Below are 18,010 nucleotides of genomic sequence, written 5' to 3'. Positions count from 1 at the left end.
GCTCAGGCCTCGGGCTCAATCGTGTGCTCCTCCGTCGGTTGACTTGATTCGAGAGATTCGACGCAAGTACGGCGTATTTGAGCCCATGACTTGAGTCAAGTTGGGCTGGGCTCGACTCGCCCCACCATCTCCTTCCAAGTTCCATCATGATTTTTTGTCTCAAAAGAACGTTCCATCGTGATTGAAGGCTACCGGTTTCTCAAAATCCCCTAAAAAAAAAGGTTTCTCAAAAATAAATTGAAGGCTACCCCTAAAAAAAATCGTTATCTCACAAAATCATGATTGAAGGCTATTCATTTCATCCTAAAAAAAATCACGACTGAATGTTGGGGATGCAAATTTAGAACATAAAGGTACACTCCCTTTGAAATTTTTAGTTCATTTCGTTGACCTAAATAATACTCTCTCTGTCTCAAAATATAACATTTTAGTACATTCATTATATACATCTTACAGGTTTAAAATCGGCATCCTTAGTTTTAAACATAGTCTAATTAAAGTCATTCACATACACGAACATACAATCACTCATATGAGGACATGTCCAATGTGCCACCCTCGATAGATCCCTCATGGGCTCCACGTCGCAAACGAGACAATGTGGACATGTTTGACCAAAGAAAAAATAGTAGCTTGCACAATCAAGATACATCCTGCTGAGGAGTCAGTAGCTTCATAGAAAGAGGGTGGCCCCTTAGGCTGGTTGTAATGGGGAGTATCATATAGTAGTATCATGCATATGATACTAGTGTATGATACTCCCGCCGTCCAAGTGCATAGGGCGAGTTTTGGAAAGCTCGGCGATTTAGGCGGGAAAGATTGGACGAGATCGCGCGTAGTTTTAGCTAAAAAAAGCGAAACAGTTTTGGCAATAATTTCCGTCATTAGTGCTGTCGTTTCAGCTAACCTGCATGCACCTCAAGAAAGCGCGCGTGCATTGAAAGCAAACATGCATGCATTGGGTCATCTTCCTCCTCCCGTTTTCGCTCCAGTCTACTCCAGGCTTCGCGCATTTTCTTCTCTACTGGCTTTCTCTTTGGCGCCGAATCAAGCTCGTGAATTGTTCTATATCAGAGAGTTTACTGACTGCTGTTTCTCCAAGGGAGCAGGCTTTGGGGAGCTTGCTGTCTGCTCTTTCTCCTCGCATATCAAGTCCTGATCTTCCTCGGCAATTTGTGCATAGTAAGAAAGCTCGGCATCCTCTAACATCTCGAGGTACTCCAGATATTCTGCCGCTTCATAGTTCTCAAGCTCATGTACCAGATCATCCGCCATGTCCAAATCTTCCGCAAATTGCTCCAAATCTGTGTCACTCCACACACCGGACATGGCAAGCTTTTCTTCCTCCTGGCTGTAGCAACACAACCATGAATACGGTAGTCCAGTGTCTTCTCCTTCACCGTCACATGTCTCCTCCTCCCTGTCAATGGTCTCATCACTGCCAAACGCATCCTCGCCCAGCCGAGCATGGACGTCGCCGTCCTTGTCCGCAACACCAACCTCCTTGCCGTATCCAGACTCCATACTCTACAGGTCACACAGCTGAGAGAGAAAAGAGAAGGGATGGATTGATGTTGACAGATAGGTGCTCATTTTATAGGAGAAGGAGCGCCCAAGGAAACCTGATGCATGCATAGTTCTTTCACACGGAGAAGAGAAAAGGATTGACATGCTTTCACAGAGGAGGTGGACCGGTGGGGAACTACTCCTGCATGCATGAGCGGTTGAGTACAGAGGTGTTTGAGATAAACGAGGAGCAGTTAATTGCATTACGCCTAATAGTTTTGGAATTCCTGGATTCTAAAACTTGCCCTATGCACTTGGACGGAGGGAGTACTACATCCGTAATGCATAGTATCATGTGCTAGTATCATGGAATAGTTTATTTATTGCCATGCATGACACATAGTAGCACAACATTTAATATGATACGATATCATAATATGATACTCAACCCTCTCTTTCCTCATTTAATTTCATGACACCTCATCAAATATGCCTAGTTGGCATGCATGATACTACTTATGATACTCCCATTACGACCAGCTTTAGAAAATTGAAGAGGGAGAAGGATAGTGCATGTTCCCAATTTTCTATAATGTATTTTGTTTGAAGCTTTTTTTACCTTAGCCTGATACCACGTGACATCACCTGCGTTGAATGATTTTTTTGTGTGATATAGCCTGAACTGATTAGCATCCTTATTAAAGCCACCATGCCAAACCATTTGTTCCACCACAACCGCTTTGTTTATCTGCAGATCGTAGCAAACAATCCAGTTTGCTCATCAAAGTAATTAATCTTTTTGAAAGAAAATGCACGTCTCTAGTATTGCATTTATCAACGTTACTTCTTGAATCATCTCCCTTTTTATAGCCGCTTTAATTTACACGATTCTTAATCACATGGAACAAGGAAAAATGGAGTGTCAAGTGGATACATCTGGACGCGGTCCTTGATATGTAGGGGTAGGATTAGCTGCACCCCCTTGAAGATGCCCTCACACCCACCATTGGATGATACACTCTCAAAGACAACCTCCCAGTTTCAAATCAATGATGTTACTCTCAAAAGTCTCAAGTGAACATTTAAACTTGCTTTTTCAGTAAACAATCTGGCTATATTGATAAATTAACAAAAATATAGCACGTTGAAGAAAAAAGACACACACAAACAACAACAATACTTGATAAAACAAAAAAGTTATGCGTAAGATCATTGAAGTTGTCCTCTTAACTCCACCTTTTGATGATCCTGCAAAACTCCAAGAGAAAATTCATAGAAGACCAAACATGTATAAGAACATCTCCAGACGTTAGGCGGCCCACGGGCCGAAATAGCTCCGCATGTGGGCCAACCGGCGAAAAAAAAATTAGGAGGACTCGTCCTCACCCCAGTCGGCCACTGAGGAGAGAGATAGAGAGAGAGGGAGGATTTTCTTTTTGCATGCACATGGCGAGCCTAGCAAAAAAGGGAGGAGAGAGAGGAGAGAGGTCGATCGATGGGGTTTGTGCATGTAAAAATAGCGTCGGACGCCCCCAAGCGCCCCCCTGGGGGGCGGCCTGGGACCGCTGGGGCTAGTTTTGGCCAAAGCCGGCGCAAAACGACATCTTGGGGCACGACTGGACGATTTTTTTTAGTGACGGCGATTAAAAAGGCGCTTGGGAGGGCATTCTGGAGGCGCGGTTTGAGATGCTCTAAGGACGGGAGAACGCAACTAGTGGGGCTGCTTAACAATGCTTTGTGGTTGTTTCCCTGGGGTGGCCCTTCCCCGGATCTGGGCGAGGTGTATGGGGCGTCTCCATGCCCTTGGCCTTCTGGTTGTGCTCTATTTTGCACTCGTAGTCGTATTGGGACTTCGTGGCCGCAATTAGGGTCTCACTAGATTCCATCTTCGGGCCGGCATCGGCGGATGGCCTTGCTGCTCTTGGCCTTGTTGCTTGCTGGCCTTTTGTGGTTGTTGTTGTGGCAATGTTGCTCGTTCCCCTGTGGTGGCTACTTTTGGCGATGCAACTTTGAAAGGACGTGGATGTCGCCTAGAGGGGGGGGTGAATAGGTGTTTTAAAATAATTACGGTTTAGGCTTGAACAAATGCGGAATAAAACTAACGTTTAATTTGTCAAGCAAAAAAACTAAAACAACCAAGCTCACCTATGTGCACCAACAACTTGTGCTAAGCAAGATAAACAACTAAGTGATAGCAAGATATATAACAAGACACAATATGGCTATCACAAAGTAAAGTGCATAAGTAAAAGGCTCGGTAAAAGATAACTGAGGCACACAGAGACGACGATATATCCCGAAGTTCACACCCTTGAGGATGCTAATCTCCGTTTGGAGCGGTATGGACGCACAATGCTCCCCAAAGATGTCACTGAGGCCACCGTAATCTCCTTACGCCCTCGCACAATGCAAGATGTCGTGATTCCACTAAGGGACCCTTGAGGATGGTCACCAAATCCGTACAAACAAGGTTCGGGCAATCTGCACAACTTAATTGGAGGCTCCCAGCAACACCATGAAGCTTCGCCACAATGGACTGTAGCTCCGAGATGACCAAAATGCTCGGGCAATCTCCACATCCTAATTGGTGACCCCGACGCCTGCCTGAAGCTTTACACGACAATGATTGAGCTCCGAGGCACCACCAAGTTCTAGGACGCCAAAGCATCCACGAAGAACAATTTCTAGGGTACCAAGCACCCAAGGGTAATAAGCTTCTCAAACTTTTCACTTCCACGTATGGCCGTGGAGAACTCAAACCGATGCAACTAATGTAATGGCAAGAACACACGAAGTGGTCAAGTCCCTCACACTCAAATCCCTCCACAACACCAAAAGCTATGGAGGAATATGAGAGGAAGAACAAGGAGCTCACAAAGAACTCCAAGATCAAGATTCAAGGGGTTCCCCTCACATAGAGGAGAAGGTGATTGGTGGAAATGTGGATCTAGATCTCCTCTCTCTTTTCCCTTAAGAACTAGCAAGAATCATTGGAGGGATTAAGAGTTACCAAGCTCAAAGAAGGTCAACAATGGAGGGGAAATACAAGCTCAACAGATAGAAAACCATTGGGGAAGACGACCCCCTTTTATAGGCCTCTGCAAATCCAACTATTATGTGCAGACGTCGTGCACAAGCGGTACTACCGCTGGAGCGGGACTACCGCTCCAACCCAAGCGGTACTTCCGCTTAAAACGGGCAACAACTCATCGGAAGCCAGAGAGAAAACACAAGCGGAAGTAGGGACGAAAGGGGAGGGCGGTAGTATCGCTGGAGGGGTACTACCGCTCCCCCCAAGCGATACTTCCGCTCAAAGTGGAAAAAACGCACCGATGAAGCAAGAGAGAAATTATAAGCGGAAGAGAGGCCGACAGGGGAGGGCGGCAGTACCGCCATAGTGGTACTACCGCTCAGCCCCAACGGTACTACCTCAGCCCAGCGGTACTTCCACTTGAGAGAGAAAACCTGCCCAGAAATGCCATAACTTTCACATATGAGCTTCGAATTGAGCAAACTCAAGCTTGTTGGATAGCACACGACAAGTACTATCAAAATAGTGAGTGGTTATCTTAAGAACATGCAATTATGAAAAAGACAATGACATAGATATGTGAAACCTCTATGAATGAAGAACCGACAGAAACTCCAACATCGAAAACATCATAGAAGATACACATGAACTCCGTTTTCAATGAACTCTAGCTTGTCATAAAGATGACCATAAGCTCTAAAACTCATGAAGAGAAACGCCAAACAAGAACCAAGAAATATGATGCAAGGATGTAAATGGTTTGAGCTCTCAACGAACGATACGATCAAGATACTCACTTGACAAATCCCCCTTGATAGTACGACAATCTATCCTAAATAGAAAAACCTATCAAGGGCGAACCTGTACCTTGCACATAGTACACTTGATCTAGATGATGACGATCTTGACTTCCTCAAGATGGACCACCTTTTTTGATTGTGTTGGCTTGATGAGGACTATTTGATTGCTCCCCCATACTCACTATGGGTGAGCCACTCTTCAGCACATCTTTACAAGTTCATTGCCACCACAACGGACGACAAGCTTCAAGTTGATATCTTTGTGATGCTTCATTTGAACTTGCACACCGCAATCTTGATGATGATCATCATTTGATGTCATCCTTGATGTGTTGAATGAGATCTTCCTCTTGACGCAAGCCCATGGAAACACACCATACTATGGGATCACTTGATCCCTCTCGGTACATCTTGTATGTTTTTTTGTGTTGATCAACTTGATTTACTCTTTGTCTTAGTTTTGATCAACCTTGTGTCTTTATGATCATTCTTTGGATAATACCTTTAATACCACCTTGGTCATTATATAAACTCCTTGAAACCAATAGATGGACTTCAAGAAGTGCCTATGGACAAATCCTTCGAATATAACTTAAGACAACCATTAGTCCACAAAGATTGTCATCAATAAACAAAACTACATATGGAGAAATATGCCCTAACAATCTTTAACGACACCGCTACGACCACGAAGGTCTTTGAACATCTCGGGTTGCGGCGATGAGCTGGCCTTCTGCGTGTGCAATGCGGGTCGTTGATGGTGCGATTCTTGATTGGTGGTGGTGATATAGATCGGATTGGCCAAATTGTGATGACCGATGAATGTTCTGGAGTGACTTCCTATGGATCCACAACACAATGAGGTTATCGAAAAGGCTACGGGAGGTTTTATCTCTTGATCCGGTGGATTCTTTATGCGGCGTGTTACAAACTATGGACAATGACTTGATGCATAAGGGTGTTTTTTGGAGTGGCGGAGGTCAAACTATAGTTGTTGGGATTGTGAAAATATGGTGCCGACAACACATGCGTGGCTTTGATGATGGTTCTGCGAGCACCTCGTCTCAAGCTTCCGGGCGAAAGCCTAGGTCAGATCTGAGTGGTCATACCTAGCAATGGCGATGTTTTTTTATGTCGTTACCTTGTTGGAGGCATTGCTTGGATATGTTCAGACTATTTCCTCATCATGAAAACTTTGATTTTGGCCTTTGTGGTTGGATCCCGCGACGGTGACGCTTGAGTGTAGCTTCCTTCCTGAATGTGTTGTTGTTGAAGATCCTCGTCCTTCATGTGATGTCAAATGGTTGGTGTGGATATGGTCTCAACTGTAGTTTGTCGACCGCTGAGTTGATCGCTTTGGGACTCTTTTTTTTTCTTTTTTTTTCTTTTTTCACACCTACACATAGCTTTAGTCTTATGACCTTGCTAGTTGTTGGTGTGTTTTCTCATATGTGTGTTGGGTTGGGTATGTGCATCCTAGTTATGCAGAGATTGGGTGCATGTCCATGTTGTATCCCCCCGATGCTTCATTTGAGCCAATAAAATCTACCCTTTGTCGAAAATGTACAAGCTCAACTAACCTTAAAGGTTTTGAAGAGCCATTGAGTCGCTCACACCGTCAGAGAGGGGGCTCCTGATTGTTGAACACATTGTGATTGAGACTTGCCGCTTGCAAGACAGACTGTCATGCCACTGTTTCATCGTCGTACCGTCGCGGAAGAAGTTTGCGTGCACAAAAAATCAAGGCAAGATGATTATTGATCAAATCGAACTCGATAACACCTATCGAGAACAGACTATCTGTTGAACCAAAACAATGGATGCTCCCCAATGTCAAACACGTTGGCCACAACGACAACACAAGAAAGGGGATAAAGTCGTGATACCTTTATTCACATGTGCAACACAATTTTCACTGTTGAAAAGTCACCACCATGGACACAAAAATCTAGCATCGTGAAAATTTAGAGTGCATTGTGAACGAAGATCTACGATTCTCTAGTCCTCTGGTGCGAGATCAGTTGTCTCCGAAGACTAGGGGAACAAATGAAAATGCCTGAAGTACGTTCGCCAGGTTCACCTCGTGGCCACCCGCAATCTCACATAGAAAAGGTTCAAAAGAAAAGGAAAATGGTTCTTAGGGGATGGTACAAATTGTGGTTGGCTCACAACGCTGCAAAAAGAGTTAAAATGGATCGAGGACCCTATAAGCATTCACGATCGAGTCTTGTACCTACCTGATGAATGGAAGACCATCCACGAGATTGTCGTTCGCCACATGAAGGTGGTGACGCACGAACGGTGGAAGAAGCCGGAAGAGGGGTGGGTTAAAGCAAATATCAATTGAGCTTTGTCAAAGATGAAAGGTCCCCGAGGGGGAGGAGCTATCCTTAGGGGCAACCATGGTGAATTCTTGGGGGGATGCTGTCATTTTTTCCTTCCACTAATGACGCTGAAGTGAGTGAGCTTTTGGCCTGCTGGAGGGATCCTCAATGGGCTAATGAACTTAATGTTCACAGAATTATTCTCGAGACCAATTCACATGTGGCAATGAGTAAACTACTAAATGAGCATGAGAACTTCTTGTCGAATGGGCAATTGGTCAAGGAAATAAAAGGCGTGATTGGTTCTTTTGTAAGTTTTAGTGTTGCTTGAGTGCGACAAAGTCCTATATGTCTTTTTTTGACGGAAAAGCTTATTTTATTAATCAAAGGATAGATACATTGTCAGTCAATTAAATTATGGAAAATGCTTATCTTCAACCGACGGATCGCACACAAGCAATCCGCCACTTCCTTTTTGCGACCCACGTATGCATGTCTTTACGTCTCTCTTTCTGCAACATTTTGTGTGTTGCAAAATTGCCCATCGCAACAACACTTGTGTTGCGGAAAATAAAAAGCAAAAAAAACAGCAAATATTTTTTGCAACATTGTGTGTGTTGCAAATTTTTTTCCGAAGCAACACCCATGTTGCAAAAATATATATTCGCAACACAAGCAGTGTTTCAAAAAAATTCCGCAACACAACCTATGTTGCATAAAAATTCTGCAATACAATCTCTATCATAAATGTTTCTGAAACAAGGCATTTGTTGCAAAGTAGAAATAATGTTCATCCTGCTAGATCCAACGTCGCACGAGGTGGTGGATCTTTTAAAAAGATCCACCGACCAACGCGTAGCAGTCCCCTTAAATTAAAATAAAAATTCGGCGGAGCATTGCATACATCTTAGCTAGGGAGAGTTGCTTGACATCTTTTTTTAAAACTTTGCTTCAGGTGTTTTCTAAGTGTACTAGCAAAAGGGTCCGTGCGTTGCAACACAAGAAAAAAATGTACACGCTCTTAATTTATAAAAAATAATATATAATCTGAGAATTTTTAGTTACGACACAAACAAAGATGAACTTACCCTACAAAAGTGCAATTCAAGTTTTCCACTGGCCAAATGCCGCATGGGAGCATAAAATATATTCAAAATCCAGCAACCACTTTGTATGCATATCTGGCTGATGTTGCGTACGCCGGGAGCCGCTTTTCTCGCGTGCATACTATCGTACATGAGTGAAAGAAATCAAGATAAACTAAGGCCCAGTTCTTTTGCCAGAATCTGAGGATTCTTCCAGAATCCGACCCCTCCCCAGCTTCTCCCAGAATCTGTGACCCCCATTTGTTTTACAATCCTAGCTAATTAGACCCTAACTAGATAGGATTGTAAAATAAATGAGGCTCCAAGATTCTGGAAGAAGCTGGGGAGGGGTCAGATTCTGGGAGAATCCCCAGATTCTGCCAAAAGAACTGGGCCTAATCCAGAGGCAATTGGGGCAAAAAAATAATTGTTCGCGGTCTAGTTAGTGGTATATAATCTGACAACCAATCATAGATAGTTGGCCTTTTGTACAAATAGTCCATTTCATCTTCTCCTAATTCCTATCGCTTGATTTGAATTAGCCTGATAGAAAAAAAAAGATAAACAAAAATGGAAAAACAATTAAAAAAAATCGCTTTGATTTGAATCAGTCTGATAGAAGAAAAAAAGAAAAGGTAAACAAAAAAGGAAAAAAACGAAAATTGCTCAATTTGAATCAGCCTGATAGAAGAAAAGAAGAAAAGGTAAAAAAAAGAAAAAAAATGCTAGGACAATATTCGAACCCGGGCTTCGCAAGGAAGAAGGAGCGCCCTCGAGCGAGTATGCTAGGACAGCTTAGTTGCTAAAGTGTGGTTCAACATCTTATAAACCAATACATGACGGAGCGATTTGTGATAAACAACGAAGCGTTTCCTTTTGACTTATGGGTGACATAGTGGGTAATTTTAAACAACTTTAGGAATAATGTTTATGACGTACAACATAAACATTATTTGCTTTATTAGTAGGTAAAGATAAAGATTAGCTTAAAAATTGCATCTGACGGGCCTTGAACAATGAATAAAGTGTCAATGATTCCCCTTGAGAGAGAAAAATCACACACGGAATGTGTTCTTAAAAGAAAAACTAAAATCTGGATAATAAAAAAATAAAAGTAAATCCCACCCGAACTCTCCTCCGCAAGGGCCAAGGAGGAAGAAGGCGAGCAAGGAAGGCATACTCGTTTCCCCACTTGGCCAAGCCACGCCCCCATCATTAAACCCCCCAGTTGCTGCTCCCCTTCCAAACATGACCGTTGGGCGCTGCCCCCCGCCGAGATCCCAGCAGATATACCTCTTCTCCCACGCCACCAGGAAGGCGACGCTCCCACACCTCCCGGTCCCCACGAACCCCCGCCCCTACCCCTCGACGACATTCTCGTCCACCCCCGTGCTCACGCGCTCCACGCTTGCCCCCGCGCGCCGACCGGAGCGGCAGGGAGGTTTCGTCTGGCCCGCCATGGCGATGGACTTGGTGCCGCCCGCGCCCGCGGTGGCAGGGGAGGCGGATCCGGAGGCGGTTAAGGGGGAGGAGGAGGAGGAGGAGGATGTGGTGATGGTGGTGGGGGAGGTCGGGGGACGGTGCGGCGGCGACGCCGTGGTGGTGGCCCCGGCGGACGCGGAGGTCGAGGGGCACCCCTACGCCTTCCACGTCTCCGGCCCGCGCAACCTGCCGCCGCCCAACTGGAGGGAGATCATCAGATCGAGTTGGTAAAAAAATTCGCTCTCGCCCTTTATTTCCATATATATCTTGCGGTTTCCTTGTGCTATGGGGTTTGGATTATCGGGTCTGGTATATGGGTTTCGCATGTGCTGTGGATTCGATGAGCCCGCAGGGTCTGCCGATCTCCAGAACGAGGCCTTGGTCTGTTGTTCAGACGGGGAAAGGAATTAGTAGTTTAGCAGAAAGTGCCGTCCGATTGCGAAATTGCAATGCTCATCCTGGGAACTGAAATATGGGGAGTTTATTGATCGAGTTGAAATCTGCTGGCTTTGGTTGATTATAAATTATGGGAGCAAGTTTTACTTGTTTCTCGGGAGTAATTATTGTTTGCAGTACCCCGTGGTGTGTTGTACTACAAATTAGGCTGCTCTACTTTTCCTCTGGCTTTGGTTGATTATAAATTATGGGAGCAAGTTTTACTTGTTTCTCGGGAGTAATTATTGTTTGCAGTACCCCGTGGCGTGTTGTACTACAAATTAGGCTGCTCTACCTTTCCTCCAAGCATAGGTTATGACATGACTAGAAACAAAGGATTGCCCTCCATTTTGTTTTCTGTTTCGTGGGCTACGGACGTGCACATGCTCCTCCTACCTTTCCTTAGGGACCCTGTTTCGTCCTTTGAGTACAAATTAGAAAGAATCAATTCAACCAGTTAAGTTTCCTTTAACCTGTGCGCCCCCCCCCCCCCCCCCCCCCCCCCTGCGCAGACTATAAACGAGTACACCGCTTTGTTTGTGTAGCTGTATGGTCTGGTTTCATGTCAATTCAGGAAGCTTGAAGGCTTTGCTTCAACTTAAGCTTGCTTCGTCGCTAATAAATAAATAAATAAGTTTTCTGGTTAACTCTGATGAGCCTGATCTTAGTATGTAAATGCAAGGTAAAACAGCTCAATAAAATGGGAGAAGTTTGCATCATGTGATTCCTGTTGGTAATATTGTCGCTATCGATAATACAAATAAATGAGGGGAATGGCCATACAAATGGACTATTCTGGATTATGAACTTAAAAAACAGGGGACAGGAGGGGTGTCATAATCATGTAAAATTATAAGCAACGTAAATTCTCATCTCAATTTCCTGCCAAGAGTATGTTGGCATGGAGGGAACACCAGCTTGCAGAACTTTTTGGGGCAAACTATATCAAATATGAACAAATCTGAAGCCTGTAGGGAATAGAAGCCACATCATCATTGCAAAACTGTAACTTATAGCTAAACCTGAATGCCTGATACCGATGTGGATGTGTCCATTTCAAACAGGATTTATGCTCCTTTTCTCGTAATTTTAGTTAACTGTTATACTTCAACAAATGAGGTTCTTGACTCTGAAACGCCAACTTTACTTTAACATCTTCTTCTAATGTCTGATTTGCAGGAAGGATCCAAATTACAAAAGGATGGTAATGGCATGCTTCATTCAGGCAGTCTACCTTCTTGAAATAGACAGGCAAGATGAGAAAGGAGAGGAGGATGGCCTTGCTCCAAAATGGTGGAAGCCCTTCAAGTACAAGGTCACACAGACACTAGTTGATGAGAGAGATGGCTCCATATACGGCGCCGTCCTTGAGTGGGACCGGTCTTCTGCTTTGTCTGATCTTATCCTCCTAAGACCAAGTGGCGCGCCGAGGGCCGTATTAGCTCTCCGGGGAACATTGCTGCAGAAACCTACAATCAAGAGAGACCTACAAGACGATCTGCGTTTCCTGGTTTGGGAGAGCTTGAAGGGTTCGGTGAGATACGTTGGCGCTTTAGAAGCACTGAAGGCTGCAGTTGAGAGGTTTGGGAGCGCGAATGTTTGCGTGGCGGGGCACTCGTTGGGAGCTGGTTTCGCCCTCCAGGTATGCAAAGATCTTGCCAAGCAAGGAATCTTCGTGGACTGCCATCTGTTCAACCCGCCTTCTGTTTCACTTGCCATGAGCCTAAGAAGCATGAGCGAGAAGGCCAGCCACTTGTGGCAGAAAGTGAAGGGAAGTCTGCCATTGAAGGAAGAAGCAGCGCTTGACAGTGCAAAAGAGGAGGGCAGCATCAAGAAGAAACTGCGCGCGGATAAGAAATGGGTGCCACACTTGTATGTGAACAACAGTGACTACATCTGCTGCCACTACAATGCCCCCTCTTCCTCTTCCTCCGGACCCGACGGCGGCCCGGATGAGCAGCAGCAGCATCGCAAGGCGAGCGAGATTGCCGGCGACGTGGTCGCGAAGCTCTTCGTCACATCGTCGAAAGGCCCGCAGAAATTCATGGAGGCGCACGGGCTGGAGCAATGGTGGTCGGATGGGATGGAGCTGCTGGCCGTGTCTGACAGCAAGCTTATACATAGGCAGCTGAAGTCTCTGTACTCATCCACAGCAGTACCACCTCCTGCAAAGTCATAGGGAGATGGCTGTTTCAAGGGTAGTTAGAAATGCTCTTTCTAATCGGTTTATACCTCAACTGAACCCCTCGACATGTTTCATTATGGCCATGGTCGGATTATTCGTATAGGTGATCGAACGGATATGTAAGAATACTGTGGGCTAATAATTATTTCATTCAAGTAATTTTCTAGGTAATACTTAAGATTGTTACTATTAGTGATCTGTTGTCAGGATAATATCCATGTTTGCATGCTCCGCCCCGGGAAAACCCAAGTTTTTTACTCACTCCAATCCATAATAAATTAATAAGTGTCGTGGTTTTAGTTCAGCTGGCTTGGAGTGAGTAACTTTTACTCTGTACCAAGTAGCATGACAAGTGTACAGAGAGCAAGGCCCCAAAACGCTAAATTTTGCAGGTAGCTGACAAAGAACATATGCATAAGTACAGTCCCCTGTTTAGTAATACTAGCAAAAGGGCCCATGCATTGCAACGGGAGAAAAAATACCACACGCTCTTAATTTATAAAAAATGATCTATAATCTGAGAATTTGTAGTTACGACACAAATAAAGATGATCTTATCCTACAAAAATGCAGTTCAAAATTTCACAGGTCTTCTATTTTAACACGGCTTGCATGTAGATTTAATATGTATAAAGAATCAGTCAAGTGACCTTCAGTTTCATCTCTAATCCTGATTTTGTTGACGTGTTCATCCCCAACCCGGATGAGTACCGGTATGAAAGAAAGACGAATAACGATTTATTTATTAAGATTGCACCCTAGATATTATTTTTATTAAACGTTTAACAGATAAAATAATATCATATTTAATTTCTACATATTTTTCTAATCAAATTCTATATATAATATGTCAAATTTAGAGTTACGGTTTAAAAGATATGAGTATTTTTAAAAAACATTTAATATATACTACGAGTTTAATGTCATAAACAGTAAGGTTTTTTTTATAAAATCACATCGGTGGGTTTTTCGACGGAAGCGATAGCCTCTTTATTATTAGGTAAAGATATGACTGATTTATTGTTTTTTGTTAAGCAGATTTTACCTGCCCTTCGCAAAAAAATGGGTAGAATATACCTGCCCCCTTTTTTAATGGGATTTAAAAATAATTACAGCAAAAAAATGGAAACACGACTCCGCTGGGGATCGAACCCAGAATCTCTGGTTTCGTAGACCAGCGCCTTATCCATTGGGCCACGGAGTCTTTTGTGTGAGAATTTATTCATTAGCTTATCCATTCACAGACTGATTCGCTCCCTATTTCCTTCCATTACTTTTTCTTGCTAGGGCTTAAGTAAAATTTACCTCTCCCACTAAGAAAAGCAGAAATTACCTCTCCCCTTTAAAAAGGAGAAGTTACCTCTCCCTTTAAAAAAAGTACACCCAAGATGTTTTGAGAGTCTAAAAACAAAGGTAGTAGAATTTACCTCTCTTTTATAATGGGATTCATTTACTAGAAAGGACAAATGAAAAAAACATATGAGGATGACCCGCGTTGGGGTTTTCAAATGAAAAACGCGATCAGAGAGCTGCCTTATTAAAAAATATGCGTCGAAAGTACTACATGGGGCAATGTGTCTTTTGGAGCTAACAAGCACCTACCAACAACAAATATTTGTCTGATACATTCATTCCACGGTCAAAGACATCCAACAGAGCGTGTTCTCGTGCCCATGAGATCATGAGGTGGACTCGTGTGAAATGGTAACCATGGAGTATTGCGACATCATCATATGAATTAAGGACAACAAACCTTGCATCTGTAGCACCTTAGTCTCTACTCCTATAGGAGGAGTCTGCGGTGGTGATTGTCGGGTGGTATGTCGTTCGTTCGTCGCCTCTCCCCCATTCGCTCCCTCTCGCACACATGTACGTGGCCCAGAAAATCTTCTCGCGCGATCCTCTCAATAACTTCAAAATATCCTTCCTCAATTCTCGCTTTCCTTCCCTAAAGACCGTGGTCCCTTCACCCCTCCTCCCTTCCGTAGCTCCCCCGGGTTTTCTTCCACCACACCTCTCCTCTTACGGCCTCTACCTAGGGTCCTCAGCTTCGTGCCCCTAGGAATTAGAGGCGACGACACCGAGGGTGGTCACGTCGAGGGGTTGCACTTGGTAGAAGTGGGATATTCCCGCAAGAAAAAACCCTGGATCTCTCTTGCACACGTCGATGGTCGGTGGACATTGGTGAGAGGCGGGTAGGATTGGCTTCGGAGTTGAGGTTCACCGTCTCATAGGTCATCTTTTGACATGGAGAATCTTATACGCTGTAGTTGTGACATACTTATCCTTGTCGCACCTTATTTTGCTGTCTTTTTCTTGGTTGTGATCCAGCGGTGACGGAATGTGCGACGAGTGGCGGGATCAAGAGGATGGATCTCGAGGACGGACATGTGGCGCTCGTCATGGGAAGAGGGGCATGTACCTCATGGAGTCAAAGCCGTTGTGGGATTTGTTGAATCTGGCAATGCTCGACCGCGGCGGGGAGATGGAGGACGCACGAACGCATGTGCCGGACTGCCTGCTTGTAGGGTACCGCGACATTGACGGATTGGGGTTTGATTTGCTCCACTTCCTGGCACGCCCATTCGTGTTTGACGACCACAAAGGTGCACCGATACTGGAAACACCTTCGAATCTTTTCACACGTTGAGCCTTTTGATCTAAAGGTATGTGGCTTCTGTGTCCTTGCGCAGGTCTGACACTACACTCGCACGAGAGGCTGCACTTTTTCTTTAGCAAAGAGGAAAATTCTGCTAATTAATGATACGGGAGATGAATAATGCGGCTATGAAGAGGCGTTGGAATGTGCTTTTCAGCAGTAAATGTTTTTAGAGATTAGATGGGGTGTTCCAAATACAAGCAACTAATCTCGTTCGTGGGATTGTTGCGCAGATTCACACAACATGCTCTTCTGTGGTAAGGAGCTTGTGGCTCTCTCAAGTCTCAAGTCTCACCTCATCAGAAGGTAAATAAGGTTTTTGTGAGGTTTTTTTGAATTGAATTGGATGGAGAACTGATTATTTCCTTCGTTTGGAATTACTTGTCGCTCAAATGGATGTCATTTGAGCAGGAAGTAATTTCGAATGAAGGGAGTACTTAACATCAAACATTAGCAGCTAAACGGTGTGGCGTGCGAACTAAATATCTGTATGTTATTTTCATAGTTTTTTAGATATTCAAAGTTTTGCCCTTCATTGAACTCTTGAGTTGGCGGTAATATGTGACATGTATTATTGTCGTGCAAGTCATGTGGAAGCATTCCTTGACAACTGCATCATCAAGAATTTCATGCAAATTATGAGACTCTCGGAGGTAAAAGTTGGTATTGTAAATTTGTAATATAGCATAGCAAATATGTTAGGATTTTGTTAACTTTATAGCCGAGCCATAATATTAAGATGTAGGTGGAGGAGTACCATAGTTGGATATTTCAGAACGTGACTACTAGCATGATGATGAAAATAAATGCTAATGATCAAACATACAACACAAAAGGAGGCACAACATCGAAAACATATGGTCCACTGATTTATGATTTATCGTGTATATATTAGACAAGGATGTAGTTGATCAACTTATGTAGTAATGGGGTTCTACAGGTTATGTATAAGGAAGAGATGGTTCTTTGGCCCCTGATTTTGCCTAATAAGATAAGGATGTAGTTGGTCAACTTAGGCAACAGTAGTGGATTTCTATATGCGTGAGATTCAAATATTTCACTAAGCACGCTTTATAGGTTTCTATATTTTTTCAAATAGATTATTCAGAAGTCCAATAAGCATGTGGGGCACCTTTAAAAAAAATATTATAGTCAACAATGCAATAAACATGTAATAGCTTTCTTAAAATTGCATGACAAAACTATTTTTTTCATGTGCGTGTACTATTTCTACATATAATTCAAGAAAAATATTACTTGTCATGTAGATCCATCTTTGTGCTTATTACTACATCTTTCTCCCGAACTGAGACCTACATTTATCTTGCTAACATTAACTTTTCCCAATTGCATTTAATCTATTAAGAATTTTATGAATATATGCCATCCTTCTAGGTGAAATATTCTAGGTCAAAGGCCTCCCCCAAAACTAGAAAACAATGAGTTTTTTTTCATAAAAGGAGCACTGGGGTGTGTGCATTAGATGATTCACATACCATAATACATTGAATTCTTGGTAGAATCTAGAGATCTTGTTCACCTCGCCATTTGATTATTCTCTAAGAGTTTATTTGGAATACTGTATAAAGTTTCTTGGGTACTAAACATGATTTATGATACAAATTTTCATGCAACGAGCTTCGTTTTAGCATAAAATTTTATGATTATATTATCTTTTTTGTTTGTTGTTGGCTAACCATTGTGAGCGGCTAAGTTTGCAAAAGAAACCTTTTGAGCATAGCACCTCTATGTTTGTCCATTTTTTCCTTGCAATGGTGACTTTATGTCTAAACTTAATTAGCTTAGAGTTCTTTAGCAAACTCACTCAAAGCTTTTGTGCTTTTCCAAATAAAAAGAGCATAAAACAAGAACCTAGACCAACTTTAACTAAAGGCCTTATGTTGAACTTTAATTGAGGAACATTGTCAATTTATTTATTCAAAATAGCACGAAACTGATCTTACATATATATTCTTAAAATGAAGACACACGTGATACCATTATTTAGCTATAGACAAGTGTCAAGGCCAATATTAGTATTGGTAGTTCCATCTGCTAAGTTAGTAGCTGTTAGGGCATATTTCTCCTTAAGTGGTTTTGGTGATTGATGATTGCGTGTGCGGACTAATCGTGTGCATTGAGCATTTCTAGATAATTCATGACTAGGCACAAGACGATTCGGTGCCCCTCGGAGTCTTTCAAAAGACGGTTGCTTTCTACGTTTCTCTTTGGTGGATTTGAGTCGTAGGAAAGTCATACTATTAATAGGGGGTCCGCGTCGAAAAGGTTTGGGTGGAATCAACACGTACACATTTCTATTGCTCCACCTTTCCTTTGCTTCAAATGGAGCTCCAACCATGTTTTCCTTGTATCTGCAAAAGGCCAACCGGTAGTACCGCTAGCACAACAGTAGTACCGCCCTCGGGGCGGTAGTAGTTTTTTACTACCGCTCTGTGGGTGGAAGTACCGCTCTCTGGGCGGTAGTAGTTTTTTACTACCGCTC

The 18,010-nt window shown here is 43.3% G+C and overlaps 1 protein-coding gene and 1 non-coding gene across 2 annotated transcripts; one reads left to right on the top strand and one right to left on the bottom strand.

Annotated features, from left to right (window-relative positions):
* Positions 1 to 9,979: 9,979 nt before the first annotated feature.
* LOC123444421 (GDSL esterase/lipase At4g10955-like) lies at positions 9,980 to 13,019 on the top strand. The gene is made up of 2 exons (XM_045121124.1): positions 9,980 to 10,455; positions 11,843 to 13,019. Exons 1-2 carry the CDS (start codon positions 9,995 to 9,997, stop codon positions 12,840 to 12,842), a joined length of 1,461 nt encoding a protein of 486 aa, XP_044977059.1. The 5' UTR covers positions 9,980 to 9,994; the 3' UTR covers positions 12,843 to 13,019.
* Positions 13,020 to 13,979: 960 nt separating this feature from the next.
* On the bottom strand, positions 13,980 to 14,052 carry TRNAR-ACG. Its single transcript has one exon. It is a non-coding gene; the product is annotated as a tRNA-Arg (tRNA).
* Positions 14,053 to 18,010: the final 3,958 nt, after the last annotated feature.

The sequence above is a fragment of the Hordeum vulgare genome, chromosome 3H (assembly GCF_904849725.1).
Source record: "Hordeum vulgare subsp. vulgare chromosome 3H, MorexV3_pseudomolecules_assembly, whole genome shotgun sequence".
NCBI lineage: Eukaryota > Viridiplantae > Streptophyta > Magnoliopsida > Poales > Poaceae > Hordeum > Hordeum vulgare.
The sequence above is the reverse complement of the archived record's forward strand: the minus strand, read 5'-3'. Positions and strand labels throughout refer to the sequence as shown.

Excerpts from the sequence above, each read along its gene's own strand:
- LOC123444421 (XM_045121124.1), top strand. The coding sequence starts at position 9,995 with ATGACCGTTGGGCGCTGCCCCCCGCCGAGATCCCAGCAGATATACCTC. Across the intron at positions 10,456-11,842 it reads GAGATCATCAGATCGAGTTG|GAAGGATCCAAATTACAAAA; the intron begins GTAAAAAAATTC and ends TCTGATTTGCAG.